Source organism: Anarhichas minor, unplaced genomic scaffold (genome assembly GCF_050575085.1).
Source record: "Anarhichas minor isolate MPS153535 unplaced genomic scaffold, ASM5057508v1 ptg000033l, whole genome shotgun sequence".
Taxonomy (NCBI): Eukaryota; Metazoa; Chordata; class Actinopteri; order Perciformes; family Anarhichadidae; genus Anarhichas; species Anarhichas minor.
The window spans coordinates 11871493-11887109 of NW_027466479.1; the positions used below are offsets into that span (position 1 = coordinate 11871493).

A 15617-nucleotide genomic window follows, 5' to 3' on the forward strand; every position below is an offset into this window, starting at 1 on the left:
AAATAAGCGAAAATGTTTTGCATCCTAAATGAATGAGGTCAACTTAAATAGTTAAGGATGTAATAGGTACGGTGAGGTTACAGTTGTCTTAGTATGATTGCTTTAAAAGACTTCATGTGTTGTGTGTAAGTATACAAAATGAAAGCAGGGAGACCAGGCAGAGAAATATGGATACAAGGAGATATGATATGAGGACGTACATTGAGTCTGTGAATGTGTGTCTGCAGGTCTGACATGAAAACTAAAAAATATTTAAATCAGATTAAACCCTGATGTGGACACACAGAAGATGCTGGTTACTGGAGAAAGTATCAAGGTCATTTTAAACCACACAGGGTGGGATAATGTAGTTAGATTTCACTACAACTCTCTAACAACGTCCAACAATCGTGATATTTCCAAATATTCACTGTAAATGAGTACAATCCATGGAATAATATATATATCCTTGTGTTCTTCAGTTGTCCCATTTGTCGTGATCCCATTCTCTTATAATAACATATCAGCTGACTCAATTCATATAATAATAATAATAATATTTAACACAAATAAAGTTTCAATAAAAAGTGGTGTGCAGTAACATGCATTTAAATATGCCAGATCTGATTTCAGGTCTCTAAAATATTTGAATAATTGACTGTGAGCCTCATGAATATAACAGGAGTTCATTAATTTGGGCAACATGTTATTGTTGTAATTTCTGATCTTGCTAAATTTCCTTCAATGATGTCTACTTTTGTTTTTACTTGCTTGTCTGTCTGTCCTACTTTATCTTGTTGTGTAAAGCACTGTGGGCTGCATGATTGTATGATTGTATGAAAGGTGCTATATGATGATGATGATTTGTTTACTTAGCGAACACTCACTCCCAATTCAATGACAGTTTAAAAAAAAAAGAGATTAAAACAAGCAATGAGATTGGCCTGCCTCTCTGCTCAGCTGCAGGACTATGAGGTGGGTGTGTGTGTGTGTGTGTGTGTGTGTGTGTGTGTGTGTGTGTGTGTGCGTGTGTGGACACAAAAGGTGCTTGATCACCACAGAAGAAGAGCTGCTGCTGAGTCAGGCACTTACCATCTGGTACCTCGGGGAACCTGCGGTCATCAGCGAATCTCTGCCCAACCCCGGAAGAGAAAATCAGTGGTGAACGCCAATTACAGCCTCGGCCAAATCAAAGCTCCTAATTGCATAATATCCCCTTGCATATTTATCATTATTTATTTCCGTCATTGCTGCTCCCTGTAGTGGTGACTGCTGTGATGTCTCTTTTTTATTAGATAGGGTGTAGTGGAGAGATGACTGAAAAAGAGGGGAGGGAGAAATGGGGGATCCTCAGCCAGGGACATTGCAAATTACAAGGTCAGCATCTTAATTATTTACATATTGTAAATAATAACATTAAATTATATGATTTTGCAAGAACTGGCATGTTACAGGACTGCAGCAATTTGAATACAAAAATGAAATATTATCTGATATTTAATAATGTTTTTGTTGTTGTTTATTTGGTTGCTGCAGTCTGTCGATAAAGACTCAGTGTACATATGAAGCACTGGGAAAAAAGTGTGTTTCTTTTCCTCAGAAAGTTCAAACTACCTGCAGCTCTAATGATAAACTCTGTTAGAATGTGTATCATTAGCAGTAAAACTAAAAAGTTTCTTTCTTTTGCCCTCAGTCCATGTTGTCAAACATAATTCAGCTCAGTGTTAAAGTGATTAAATATGAAATGGTGATGGATGGTCTTTTCAAACATTTTTTACACACTTAAACTATCACGAAATAATGCCAAATAATTTCTTTCCCATCCACTGATTTTTTTTTTCAAATGTTTTTTTCTCCACAAGAAGTTTCATGTACATGTATTTCTGTCATGTATCTTGCGTCACTTCCACCTCTAGTACTGGAGCGGTCTTTGGGGCCACTACAGCTTGTTGTAAATTAGATTCACATGACAAGCCACAGAGCAGATGCGCTGAAAAACAGGGTTAAAAAAAAAAACCCAATGGCGTGTGTGTGAGGAAACTATACTTCCTCTTTCATGTGTGACAGTTCTCTGCTTCGATAAAATCGGTTGCACTTTCTTGCCGGGACGAAATAACCCCGTTGATTATTCTGCAACAAGGTAAATGCTCTTCTTAGTTATGCAATTACACTTTGACTGATCATGGCTGTATGGTGTGTGTTTTAAATGGTGTGGGTAAGAAACTATTTGCTGAGAAAGAAGCTCAGGTTTCAACTTTTCCTCTTTGAGGTGAAGAAATCTTTAAAACAGTCTGCAATGCTAGAAAACAGCCTGCTGCACTTCCTGCTTTCACATCAAAGTTACAGGCCTCACTTTGCTCTCAATCACGACTGTGTTATATCTTGATTGCAGTTTATTATGTCGTTAAAGTTTAGACGAACACTGTGCACATAACAACAATTAAAACAGTTTTTGGTTTAGGTTCATATGTATATGGGAATATTTTCTACTGCAGAAATATATCAGACAGAAGATGATCAGCTTGTCCATACCGACGCTCTGGGGTATTCTTTGCAAGAATTGGGCATAATTAGAGCTCAACTCAGCATTTGTTTCTTAATTAATTACTTCATCATGTACAGAACTAGCTACCACTGAGGACACTGAGGCCTTGTTCTTAGTATTTTGTGGGATTCATCAATATTCTACATTTGAAAATAAACACTTGGTGGATATTTTATAGGCTGATGCCAGTATATATATTTTTTAGTATATAAACGTTTCATATATATTTGAATTTGACCAAATAAAGCTGCTACTAGATTCAGTATTTTCGAGGCCAGTGTGCAAATGGCTTTAAAAACACAGTTTAGACATTTAGTCATGCTGGGAAACAACATTCACAGTAATTCAACAATGAATTAAAATAAACAAATAATGCAATGCAAAGTGGAGACTATGTGTCTTGACAAACTGTTGAAACTGTGGGAGACTCATTACCTCAGTTCTTCCCTGATCGTGTAGTCCGTAAAATGTTGTGAAATCCTGGGAAATGCTCATCACAGTTTCCCAGAACTCAAGGGTCATATTGCTTGTTTTGTCCAACCAACAGTCAAAATACAGGTCAAAGATATTTAGTTTAATATCACAAACGATAAAAATACTTTTTTAGATGACTTGTCGTGTCAGCTAAGAGGATCATATCTGCGGATGTACTCTGACTAGATTTGTCATTTCCTCTGCAGGATGCACGTTTCGTGTGCTGTGTTGCTTTTGGCCGTCCAGGTCCTCGGCAACTCTTCGGTTGTCTTAAACAAAGTTTGGGAAGAGTGGCAAATCAAACATCGCAAGGTTTATGATAATCAGGTAGGATTGTGAGAACCTAATTTCTCCGTCTCCATCATCATACACACACACACACACACACACACACACACACACACACACACACACACATATATCATCAGATCATTCAGTCAGAGTTTTTGTTTCAGACTGAGATCGTTTTCAGGAGAGCAGTGTGGGAGAAGAACATGCAGTTGGTGTTGAGACACAACCAGCAGGCCTCAGCAGGCAAACACAGCTTCACAATGGGACTCAATCATCTGTCTGACATGGTAGGAATACGTTTGTGATTTCAGTCTCCTGCTCTAAGGTTGTGGAAACTGTCTAGTGTTGGATTCCTAACGAGACAAGTTTTAAATCTTAGCCTGAATGTAATTCATCAGTAATATTTAAACTGCAAAGGGTTGTATCAAAGCATGAATGAAGGTTTAGAAATACAGATCATTTGCTTATTGAGATAAATCCAACGCTAATAACCCAGATGTTCATTTAGATACTTGTTTGCTTGCATCGTATTCATTACAAATAACTAATTATGATTAATAAAAACCCAGGAAGGTGTTTCTACTATTGCTTGGCTGTGCGTTGCAGTGGGTGTGAACTGTAAAAGACCAGAAAGAAAACAAGGAATACATATTTACCTGGTTAGAAGATTTTCAGTCACCTCCACCAAGCTAATCTTCACTCACATCTGTTGGTGGGAAAAGTCAAACAATATGTTATTTGTTACTTTGTTGTGTGTTATTTATTATGTTTTGAGTGCTCATTGAGACTTATTTGGTTTGTTTCTTTCTTGTTTAGTTTTTGGCTTTTTTCTTTTTGTTTGTTGCTTTTTGTTTGTATATTTGCTTTATTTTTATTATTTTTTCGTCATTTGTTTGTTGCTTTTCATCAGTGTGTTTGTTGTCGGTTTTGTTTGCTTGTATTTGTTTCTTTCTTTGGTTGTTGTTATTTTTGTTTGTTTATTTCTTTCTTGTTTCCATTTGAATTCGTTTTTTATTCAACTCTTTCCTTCGGTCCTTCTTTGCATACTTGCGTCCTCCTTACTTCCATCCTTACCTCCCTTTTTCCTTTACTTATATCAACTATGACCTGCATCATCCCAACAAAGTGGATAACTGCCTGATAACTTGGATTGATGTTTGTACAGTCTAATCAGAGTCTTATTTTACTGAACCGTAAGTTTGTTGGCTGGCTGCTAAATTAAGCACTGACTAGTGAAGGGTATCTGTAGGTATATGGAGGTATATCCGCCTCCTTTTCTGTCAATATAATCACCTATCAGCCAAAAGGCCTTTGAAGTACATATTATGTCACAGAACTGGCTCCTCTCCCTCCCAGGATCTGTTCAGACATATGCTTGACATTATAATCTTCAGTGCATTCGCTTATTGACCTCTGATAATGCAAAACAGATCACCAACACTGTAAATCTGCCGTTAAACATGCCCCCTCTTTGGCTTAAATTAAACCCTGACCTATAGAGCAGCTGTAATCATCCTTATACAATCTGATTAATCCAATCCAGTATGGCCGGTCCAATCTGGACAATTTTAAAGTAGAGCACATCTGGGAAGGCTAATAAAGTTACATAAAAGTTGGATGTACATGCAAACTATCTAATGTGTAACTGTGGTGCAAAGGTTGTGTCTTGTTGTCAGTTCTAGTATTCAAAGAAACACAAACTTTTGAAGCAAACAAGAAACAATTAAATGATGATTCTGAAAAAAATATATATATCATATATATCATAATATTTGTACATTTAACTTTAATTTTTGTAATTACAAAGAGTATGGACTGCAAGGAAATTAGTATACTTTAGTAAATTATTATGCACAGAATGCAAGTACAGCAGAATGAAATAAAATGCAAAACAACAGTGTTAATGAAGGTTTAGGGAGTCAAAAGCTCTCAAAACAGAGAAGGGTATTTATGAGGCTGACTTAGAAGATATTGTAAGAAGGAGGGTTTATTCACTGCAGGACTGTCAGCAAATAAGGGGAAGAAGTGAGAAGCTGGACCTGGTGTGACGTTATAACGAGTAAAACAAAAATGATGTTGAATTTGTGGTCTATATTCAGTTCTCTTTCTCCTAAAAGCAGAAGTTCAAACTTAGCAAGAGGAACTTGTGGTTCATTTTATGATTGCTTGCTGGTGGACACCATGTGCAAAATAAAAACTTAAATACTTAAGTTTAATTCCCCAAATAGGGCCATAGTCTAGTGGGAGGAGGAGGAACCAGCATCGTATATGTTCATTTGTTTCTTAGAGCAGAGCTCTTTCAGTGCATCTTTGAGAGAAACTTTTAGAAGAGGAAGAGGAATCTGCTGTAACAATATTAAATGTGTTAAAAGTGATCAAGAGCACTGCCGTGAAGACGTATCACTAAGCTTTGACATTGTAATATTTGCATTTCTTATATTTATCTTATCTATCTTTCTATTAAGACAGCTGAGGAAGTCAACGAGAAGCTAAACGGCCTGAAGCTGGAGGATCCTATTCATTTCAGAAATGTGACTTTTAAGGATGGGAGTGGCTTATTGACACCTCAGAGTGTAGACTGGAGGAAGAACGGCCTCGTCAGTCCAGTCCAAAACCAGGTAAGCCATGATTTGAGATCAGCTATTTTAATTAAATTAAGGAAATGAAAACAATCTGTAAATAACCTGTGGTAATAAACATCATTTCTCTTTTTCAAGGGGTTGTGCGGGTCCTGCTGGGCCTTCAGCTCTTTAGGAGCTCTTGAGGGACAGATGAAGAAGCGGACAGGTGTCCTCGTCCCCCTGAGTCCACAGAACCTGGTGGACTGCAGCAGCAACGATGGGAATCACGGCTGCAGAGGCGGATACATCTCTAAATCCTTCAGCTACATCATCCGCAACCGAGGCGTAGACTCAGAGAGCTTTTACCCCTACGAACACCAGGTCGTCCTGCTGTAACAGCATTATTATTGAATCAACTAGCTATTATAGAAAAGATTGACCTAACGTACAAATGTGCAACTGCTGATGCTGTTTTTTGTTTGTTTGTCTGTTTCCTTCCATTTTTTGTTTGTTTCTTGTTTTCTTTCCTTTCTTCGTCTTTCAAGAAAATTATTTTAGTTTGGATGTTCAGTAGTTTAGAATATCTGACATCATGCCATGTGTGATTCCCTAAATCCTTATGAAGTTCATTGTATGTAATAATGAAACATAAATTATTGTTATATTTTAGACCTGGACAGATGTGTCAAATACAGAGAAAAACAGCTCTGTTTCTAGCTGAAGTGATATGAGAATTTTAATTCATACATACGTATTCATATTTACACTGTATATATGCAGTGTGATCGCATGACTAATGTACATAATATACTGTATAACATTATGATTCTGTGAATATTCAACTATATAACAAACAGGATACATAACTTCTATAAAAAATAAAATAATATTAACCAATTTGTTTAAATAGTGATACATAATATATTTTGTGATTTTCTACTTGTAGGACGGTAAATGTCGGTATTCTGTCAAGGGAAAGGCCGGCTACTGCTCTGATTTACACATCCTCCCAGAAGGAGATGAGAAGACCCTGCAGGCTGTGGTGGCATCAGTGGGGCCGGTAGCTGTGGCCGTGAACGCCATGCTGCAATCTTTTCATCTCTACAGAGGAGGTGAGGCTTCTGAATTTGAGCATTTAATGCAAGCAGACTGATGAGTGATGAGTTAGTAACTGTAGCTCTGAACCCTGAGTCCGAGTCACACCCGAGAGAACGGAAAACGTTGGTTGTGGTGCATGAAATCAGTTGCATTACATATATCTGTGTGAATTTAATGGGTAACATGACATTATGTTTTATACTTTGGTTGCCAAAAACAAGTCAGGCTTTGCAGTCATTTTCTGTTCCATTTATTCTAAAATTTGTAAAAGTTTCGCAAAAAGTATGACTGCCATCAAGGGAAATCCAATGCTTAAAGTAGTATGACTTCCTTTTACTTCCATATTTGTCTTTTAACTTGACTGAATTTGAATGTCACAGTCCTCCAAAGAATGACAGATTTAGGGTATAACTATTGTGGGGTGCTTAAAGCTCACATGTGTGTGCCAGAGTGTCCAAAATACACTTTTCAAAGACTTCTAAGGCTATACCACCAATCTGTGTGTGCACAGTTACCACCATTAAATACACTATCGATTGCACTTTAAATCTAAGTGGATTAGATCTTTAGAGGGGGCAGCTCTGTGTGGTACTTACATCAAATGTGATTTATTTTCAGTTTTGTTACGTGTTAACTGTATTTTATCTAATAGACAGAAAGCTGTCAGAAGTGATCAACAACGTAAGAAGAGGAGGGATTGACAGCATGAAGTCTCAGTTAAATTAGTTTAGTTGATAGTAGAGCCACTAAATAATGTGATGAAATGGTCCCCATTCCCAAAATCCTAAATTTAGATAACGTCTACACACAAGGGATGAATGATGTTACCAGTAATACTGTGGGGGTTTCTTCACCTCCAAAGTACATAGAGAAGATGACATCAGCAGTATTTATACTGTCAGGTGATTCATAAAATATTTTGTATTGTTTTACCTGTATTTTTCAACTACTGATAACCTTATGGATCTTCCAGGTTTATACAACGTAACAAACTGCAACCCAAAGCTCATAAATCATGCTGTCCTGGTTGTGGGCTACGGCACAGACGGAGGACAAGACTTCTGGCTTGTGAAAAACAGGTGAATTGGTCTTTTCTGGGCACAAAGTAAAATGTGTTGACCTCACATGTGAAAAGAAATGTTTGGCCGATGTTCAACATTAAAGGCAAGTGGTTTTGTGATTTCAGTTGGGGCACTGCGTGGGGAGAAAAGGGCTTCATTCGAATTGCCAGAAACAAGAATAACCTCTGTGGCATTGCCAGCTTTGCAGTCTACCCTACGCTGTGAAAAAGTGAGCCGTCCCCTGAATCATCTTGGTAGAATTAAGGTTACTTCTTTAGTATCAGAAACCTGATGATTGTTTAGACCAGTCCTTAACGTTAAAAATGCTGCCAAAAAAAGTTTATTGTGCTAAATTACTGTATGTGCTTTAGTAGCCTCTCTCAATGATGTTTTGATTTTATTTATAGAATACTTAATACATTTTTGAGTTTCCCTCACTTCAATTAGATCTCATCATTTGTTTGTCCTTCTGTTTTATCAATGTGATGTGTTTATTTAAATGTTAACCTTAACATTTACCAGTTGGATTAGCTTTCAGTGTGTTCAATATTGTACTATTGAATAAAGTTATTAAATATAATCATAGGTGAGAAGTCACCAGCCTGTGTCTAATTGAGCTTCTCTCCTTTGGTATTCCTCCTAAATCCTCACTAGCTTCTCCAAGGAGAACAGTCATTTATTCAGCTTATCTTAAAATAATGGCACACAGGTTTTACACGTGGTCACAAAGATATTCAGACACTTTGCACTCACATGTGTTGTTTTAGTCACATTGCAAACTAAACAGAAAAATATATACATTCTTTTATTTGAATTAGCTAATCAATCTAGTGAAAGTATTGATGGTACAGCGAGGAGGGAGAGCAACAACATTAGGCATACATATGCTTTGTGTTGTGTAACAGCTTTTGCCAGTACTTAGCACCAGTAGTAGCAGCAGTGACAGTAGAACTAAAGGTAAACAGATCACCTTTTTGTGTCGCTTGTCCCCAGAAAAGTAGATGTTCTCGTGCTGCGTATTCTTCTCCTCGCTAAGTCGTAATGGGCTCATTACTGCCCCCCTGAGGCCAGAGGACAAAAAACACATTTCTCAGATATTTCCCCCAGGAGTTGGTGAAGACCAATATCAGAGCAAAAAAAAGAGTGAATAGTGGACTTGCATTTACCAGAAGGCCGTAAACAGGACTACAGATGAATAATGTTGCTCCGCAACAGCTGGATGTGTAAATTAAAGCTGTTTTACTATGAATTCGCCTTATCATCTTGAGAGGTGATGATACAGTCGATGTTGTGTTTACAACTTGTCTCTGCTGCCCCCAAGTGGCAAATTTAGTTATTAGAGGTTTAATTTAATTTGTTGGTGTCCAGTGAGCATAGTGATGCATAAATATTTGAGCTTCAGCCTGGATTTCCCCCTGGTTATCTCCTCTGGTTGGTCATATTTTATGGTATTTGTCATTAAATGAGGATAACTAAGAATAATTTTCAGTGCTCACTCTGGTTACTGAGTTTTTGTCCCCCTGTAATAATGGCATAGTATACAGGCAAATAATAATAGTGGTTGACCTGTATAGCATCCTCTACCAATCAATTTGTCAAATTAAATGAACTCGGAACATCTGGAATTAATTGGAAATAGCCAATATATAATTTTATCATGTACATGCATTTCTTCATCCATCAACTTTTGCACTTTTGCAACATAAAAACACTCACAATAAGCCTTCACTGATTTCCATGCATGCAGAAATATCTTTAACAACCACACTGACTTTAGTCAGTTTAGGTTTAGTTTAGATTTTATTTGCTACTGACATTTATCTGCTACTCAATGTCAATTGCTATCAGCTGGCAGTGTTTCAAGCAGCTGCAGCTGGCCAATCAAAGTCTGAGCCAGACCAGAAGGCTGATGTAGGACACCCTATAAGAACCTTTTGTGTTTGCTGTTTCCGTGACAAGTTCTTCTTCTCCTGGATCCAGAGATGTTTGGAAGCCTGCTTCTCACCGTTGTCTGTGGCTTTGCAGCAGCCGCTGCCATCATCAATTCTGAACGGGATCGACACTGGCTGCTATGGAAGAAGATTCATAATAAAGTCTATTCTCACCAGGTAACGCTAAGGTCAACAATGAAATGAATAGCCTGTAAATCACAACAGAATCTGGTTTAGGCATAAAATCTAATTTTGATTTGTTGTCTCTTCCTTGATGATTAATGGAATACTTTTTGTATTTTTTTTTTTTTTTTTTTTTTTAACACATTATACCGTCTGTGTCTTCACATCTTGGTATCTGTTAAGGGTGACTCATGAATCAACTCAGGCATCACATGTGGTTAATTTTAATGGTGTGTTCCAGATTGAGGAGTCTGGTCGCAGGCGGATATGGGAAGAGAACTTGGAAATGATTGGTGTCCATAACCTTGAAGCCTCTCTGGGCTTGCACACCTATGAGCTGGCAATGAACCACCTGGGAGATCTGGTTAGTGGACTACACTCTCATATTTACTACACATATTGGTTTAACATGATACTGTGTTGCCTCAAAGCCATGCCAATAAACAATTGAAATCTTTTTTTCTTTTTTTTTTGTATTCTGTAGACAACTGAGGAGATCACTGGCATGCTGATGGGCACCACTGTGCCTTCTGACCTGGAGAGGGGTCCTTCAAACTTTGTCAGGCTCAACACCTCTCTACCAGCGTCATTGGACTGGAGGGATAAAGGCCTGGTAACTGAGGTCAAAATGCAGGTGAGGTATACCACCAAGTATCAGTACACGTTAACATAGAACATTAGAGCGTAGTTGTCTTAGAAGAAGAGATGGTCTACATGTGCAATTTTTCTATCTTCTAGGGTTCTTGTGGCTCTTGTTGGGCCTTCAGTGCAGTTGGAGCTCTGGAAGGGCAACTCAAGAAGTCTACAGGCGTCCTGGTATCCCTCAGTCCTCAGAACCTGGTGGATTGTTCTGTGAAAGGCGGCAACCAAGGGTGTAAAGGTGGCTTCATGTCAAAGGCCTTCCAGTACGTCGTTACAAACCAAGGCATAGATTCTGAAGCAGGCTACCCCTACGTCGGCAAGGTGAGCTTCAAAGACGGTGCATGTTAACATTTCAGGTCTACTGTGGTTGAACCTTGACTATTAACTCCCCCCCCCCGCCCTGCAAATCACTGTCTTCTCAGCGTGGTCAATGCAAATATAACACTCAGCACCGGGCTGCTAATTGCTCGGACTACGCCTTCATACCGGAGGGGGATGAGGTTGCATTGAGGGAAGCTCTGGCTAGCATCGGCCCCATCTCTGTAGCTATTGATGCCTCCAAGTCAAAGTTCGTCTTCTACCGTCATGGTGAGTTGTGGCTTCATACCTCTTAAAATAATGCACAAGTTTATTCTCAAATGGGATCCTATGTTAATGTGGTCTGTAAACTAAAGCTCAGGTTTGTTTCTATACCTGTTTTTGTGTGTGGTCCTACAGGTGTGTACAGGGACCACACATGCACCCACAAGGTGAACCATGGAGTGCTGGTTGTGGGCTACGGCACTGAGAGACAGTACGACTACTGGCTGGTCAAAAACAGGTGTTGGAAGATTTCAATGTAAATTTTTGATTGCAGGAATGATTGTCTTTCACGGATTCTTATTTTGGGTTTTCTGATTTTAAATATTCTTGCGTTGCAGTTGGGGTGTGAAGTACGGGGATGAAGGCTACATCAAGATGGCTCGAAACCGACACAACCAGTGTGGCATCGCTCTCTATGCTTGTTACCCCATCATGTGATTAGTAGATGAACATTTTTTGGATGTACATTTCTCAGGAGTAGTTGGGACATTATTTTAAATAAAGTGTTTGATGATTTACTTCTGGATTTGTAGTTTTTATAACTTAATGATTGCAACTGATCGCAACCTTTTTTGAGTATTATAAATGTGTGGTGAACAACATGCCTCCCTGAGAGGAAACTACAAGCATCCCTAGCTGCATGTTTGACTTAATTTGTACATAAGCGAAGCCAAATATCAGTAAAAAATATTTTCACTAGGAATCAAGACTTTCCAAAAGGGGAGACTACTTGATCATTTATTTTAATTTACCTGTTACTCATCTGAAGCCAATACCGGTTGCTAATGACCCTTAATTCAAAGCAAAGTCTAGGAAGGATCTTTTTACAGACCAGGAGGAACAAGTAAACCTAGTTGTCAATGTACATATGGGAATTATATTTATTATTTATATATAAAGGGGACCTGGTAAAAAAATCTCATCCTGAACTAAATTGGAGGCAAAGAACTAAGAATTGTTTGGCCTTTAGTCATCCTGCGGCCTCTTCGGACCAATACTGTTGCAAAGTAAGTTCTCCTGACATTAACATTTACAGTTAAACACTCAGAATTAACTGAAAGTTGACTTCATGCTGTGTAATGCAAACCATGACATTGGTTTTCTTAAGTTTTATTTCCATAATTTATCATTTGCTTCATAGAACTGGATAAATGGCACAAGTGCAAATCCCAGCATAATGAACAACTCTCACATAAAATAAATACAGCACCTTTTCAGCATCACTAAAATATTCTCAATAACAAAAAAAAAACTGAATTTACCAAGAGTTCCAGTCTTCATTTACAAAACAGACAACACGCAATAGATTTTTGTCATATTGAACTTTTTTTGGGAATAGTTTTCCTTGATCTTTTGTTCCACAAATTCCAAACTTGCACGTACAAACGACTACAGTTTCTACACAAAGTACATTGATTTTTTTTTTTTTAAACTCATTTAGAGTAGAACTTTTATCATTTAAACAGGTCAGTCAAACTAAAGAAAAAGGTAAACACAAATTCCTTCAGTCCACGCTGTAGTGAAGGATTCTTGCAGTTCTTTGCCGATGAGGGATTTGTTTTCTGGCATGGGTCGGCCATTTTCTTTCCGGTATTCAGAACTGATCCATGTGCTCTTAGAGTAGAGACCGAAACCATGCCATAAAAAGTCCTCCATCCCTTTATCAGACCGCCACCGTTAACGTCTTCAGGCTGGTGTTCGCTAACGCATCCTGCATCACTGCCATCATTATGGATAAAACTCAAACCAGTGACCCTTCAGATAGTTTTTACATATAGAATGCAAATTCTACACATAGTAACATTAAGTAGTAAACTTTTACATTTTGAACAGGAGCTTCAATTTGATAAGAGGGAGCTCTTTCGATGAGGTGATAAACTGTGGTCCCTTTGGATTCAACACTGACGTCCTGTTTACTCAGAATTGGGGAAAGCCTCCACACTATTGCTCACACTTCCCTCTTTTAAAACAGACTCACATGGACAATGTCAAATTGTACTTTTTGTACTTCATTTATGCACATTTCCGTCTCTCTTCAAGCATATTTCCCTTTCCCGGCCATTTCTTGTACCTCTGTGACGAGATGAAATGCACAATTACCTCTAAAATTTAGGTGTGTATATATTAAAAATGTTACCTGGGTCCAGGGTAAACGAGGAACACAGTTATTACTAGCTTACTTTCAGAAAACATACTCAAGTTTCATAAATTTTAACCCCACTTTGATTAAGAACAATCACTGCAAGCAACAAATCTGTCATCATACAACAATGAAAACACTAGTTCTTGCTTTAGACAAAAACAGCTGGCATACAGGACGTCCAAGAAGTCAGACAACACGATACAAACATGCGTCACAATTGGTTGAATACAGAAGGATTAGAGGGCGAAGTTGTCTTTGTGAAATTAAGATGTGATCCTTTTCCGTATTTCTAATCGGAGAACAACCCGCAGGCTATCTCTGATGGGATTTTGTTTTAAAGACGGAATTGTATCAGCAAAAGAGCACCCGAGTCTATCATGAAGAACAGCACATTGTATTATACACTGCATATATTGTTTGTTTTTTTCTTCTCTTTGTGTAAATATATTTCCGTGGTCCCCAACTGAGCTGTATTCATCACAGGGATGAAAACATCGCAACAGAAAAAAGTAGAAAAATATGTGACAGACGATTTAGAGTCAGTTTACACACACACACACACACACACACACACACACGAACAACACATCTGAACAGTCTCTCCAGCATGAACAAGACGGGACACATTTGTCATTAAATACGCACAGGAAAGATTTGATCCTCAGAATGCAATCTAGATTGGACAGCGTTAAAGAAAAAGTTCTCATTTGCTTTTTTCGTTAAAGTTAAACTAAAGAGGTCAAAACTCCAGCAGCACTTGTAGTATACAGAACAACTTTACTGTTTAAACCAACATGTTTCGCCTTCTGGCCTTCATCAAGATCAAATTCATACTGCTTTCATGCCTGTGTGCTAAACGGGAAGGTTAGCTTATCATACAGACTGGAAATAGAGGGAAACAGTTCGCCTGGCTCAATCCAAAGGTAACAAAATCCACCTACTAACACCTCTAAAGGTCACTAATATATCTTTTTTTTAATCTTTACAAAAACAACGGTTTTGTTGCCTTTGAACAGATCCAGGCTAGCAAACCCCTCCTTTTCCAGTCTTTATGCTAAGCTAAGCTAACCACCTCCTGGCTTCAACTCCATACTTAACGCACAGACATGAGAGTGGCATCAATCTTCTCATCTGACTCTCTGCAATAAAGTAAATAAGCGTATTTATCAAAATGTCAAATTATTCTTTTAAAGTCTCAATCCCACACACACACAGACGCGTACAGTTCAAGAAGTAAGACAAACTCCCATAGCTGAGATAATATCCGCTATCTTGCTGAAGTGTGTGTTTTTTCACCCACAGACAACGCCAAAGCCTCTAACATCCTGAACACACACACAAATACACACACACACACACACTCACACACACACACACACACACACACATAATCCAGAGGATGTCTTTAGGTCAAACAACACACTCTACTGGGCAGCAGCAGCACCCACATACTCACTCACTGATTGTCGGCACACATATTGATACACACCTTTGGAGAAATGATACCGAAGTAGTGATATGTATAAATAATGGTAGCTTTCCTTTAGAGAGTGATTGCATCCAATTTAGATCAAAGTCAAAATCGGCAAATTTTCTTGTGTACTTTTCGATTCAGCAGTATCACACAGGAACACAGTGAGGGACAACTTTTCACTTTTTCTGGCACAAATGGATGCACGAAAGAATGACAGGAACAGGAGCCCTTAACATGAAATTAGACAAGTGATTTGCACTTGACTTTTTTTTAACTGATTCTTCTTCTTTTGGTCCCATTTGATTTGTGCTTATGAGTATAATGAAGTCTCGTGACTTTTAAGGGGCAAATCAAACAATTCTAAGAAAGGATACTGCATTGTGTGTATGTTTTGAGGCCAAACAGGAAAAGTCAAAACAACCAAAGGACATCGATAAAAGAATAATGTCCAGGTCAACTTCATAAATAACTTCTAGAGCTTCCACTCTATGAACACAAAGCAAAGTGCTGAGAAAGAGATGTGGTTGCAAGCTCTGCAAAAAGATTGTATGTTTTTGTCAAACTCCTGTTTACGGTGTCAAGAATGAACTTTTCACACTTATTCAAATGACTTGTTTTCACAGACTGACACTATGCATACGAGATGGGTTAAT

The 15617-nt window shown here is 38.2% G+C and overlaps 2 protein-coding genes across 4 annotated transcripts; both read left to right on the forward strand.

Moving 5' to 3' along the window:
* Positions 1-1968: 1968 nt before the first annotated feature.
* Positions 1969-8589, forward strand: ctss1 (cathepsin S, ortholog 1). Of its 2 annotated transcripts, XM_076105825.1 has the most exons (8): positions 1969-2119; positions 3205-3325; positions 3454-3576; positions 5755-5907; positions 6007-6231; positions 6797-6962; positions 7922-8027; positions 8135-8589. In XM_076105825.1, the coding sequence occupies exons 2-8, from the start codon at positions 3206-3208 to the stop codon at positions 8232-8234; spliced, it is 993 nt and encodes a 330-aa protein (XP_075961940.1). In that variant the 5' UTR covers positions 1969-2119; position 3205; the 3' UTR covers positions 8235-8589. The 2 variants fall into 2 exon arrangements, with proteins under 2 accessions (XP_075961940.1, XP_075961941.1); XM_076105826.1 differs by lacking the exon at positions 1969-2119 and having other exon boundaries at positions 3471-3576.
* Positions 8590-8794: 205 nt separating this feature from the next.
* Positions 8795-11882, forward strand: LOC142965099 (cathepsin S-like). Of its 2 annotated transcripts, XM_076105823.1 has the most exons (7): positions 8795-10117; positions 10365-10487; positions 10608-10757; positions 10862-11086; positions 11188-11353; positions 11483-11585; positions 11686-11882. In XM_076105823.1, exons 1-7 carry the CDS (start codon positions 9992-9994, stop codon positions 11783-11785), a joined length of 993 nt encoding a protein of 330 aa, XP_075961938.1. In that variant the 5' UTR covers positions 8795-9991; the 3' UTR covers positions 11786-11882. The 2 variants fall into 2 exon arrangements, with proteins under 2 accessions (XP_075961938.1, XP_075961937.1); XM_076105822.1 differs by lacking the exon at positions 8795-10117 and having other exon boundaries at positions 10128-10487.
* The last annotated feature ends 3735 nt before the right edge of the window (positions 11883-15617 follow it).

Bases quoted from the DNA above. Each gene is read 5' to 3' on its own strand.
- ctss1 (XM_076105825.1), top strand. From the start codon at position 3,206: ATGCACGTTTCGTGTGCTGTGTTGCTTTTGGCCGTCCAGGTCCTCGGC. The intron at 6,232-6,796 runs GTCGTCCTGCTG...TTCTACTTGTAG, and splicing joins TTTACCCCTACGAACACCAG to GACGGTAAATGTCGGTATTC. The intron at 6,963-7,921 runs GTGAGGCTTCTG...TGGATCTTCCAG, and splicing joins TTTTCATCTCTACAGAGGAG to GTTTATACAACGTAACAAAC.
- LOC142965099 (XM_076105822.1), top strand. From the start codon at position 10,215: ATGATTAATGGAATACTTTTTGTATTTTTTTTTTTTTTTTTTTTTTTA. The intron at 10,488-10,607 runs GTTAGTGGACTA...TGTATTCTGTAG, and splicing joins TGAACCACCTGGGAGATCTG to ACAACTGAGGAGATCACTGG. The intron at 10,758-10,861 runs GTGAGGTATACC...TCTATCTTCTAG, and splicing joins TAACTGAGGTCAAAATGCAG to GGTTCTTGTGGCTCTTGTTG.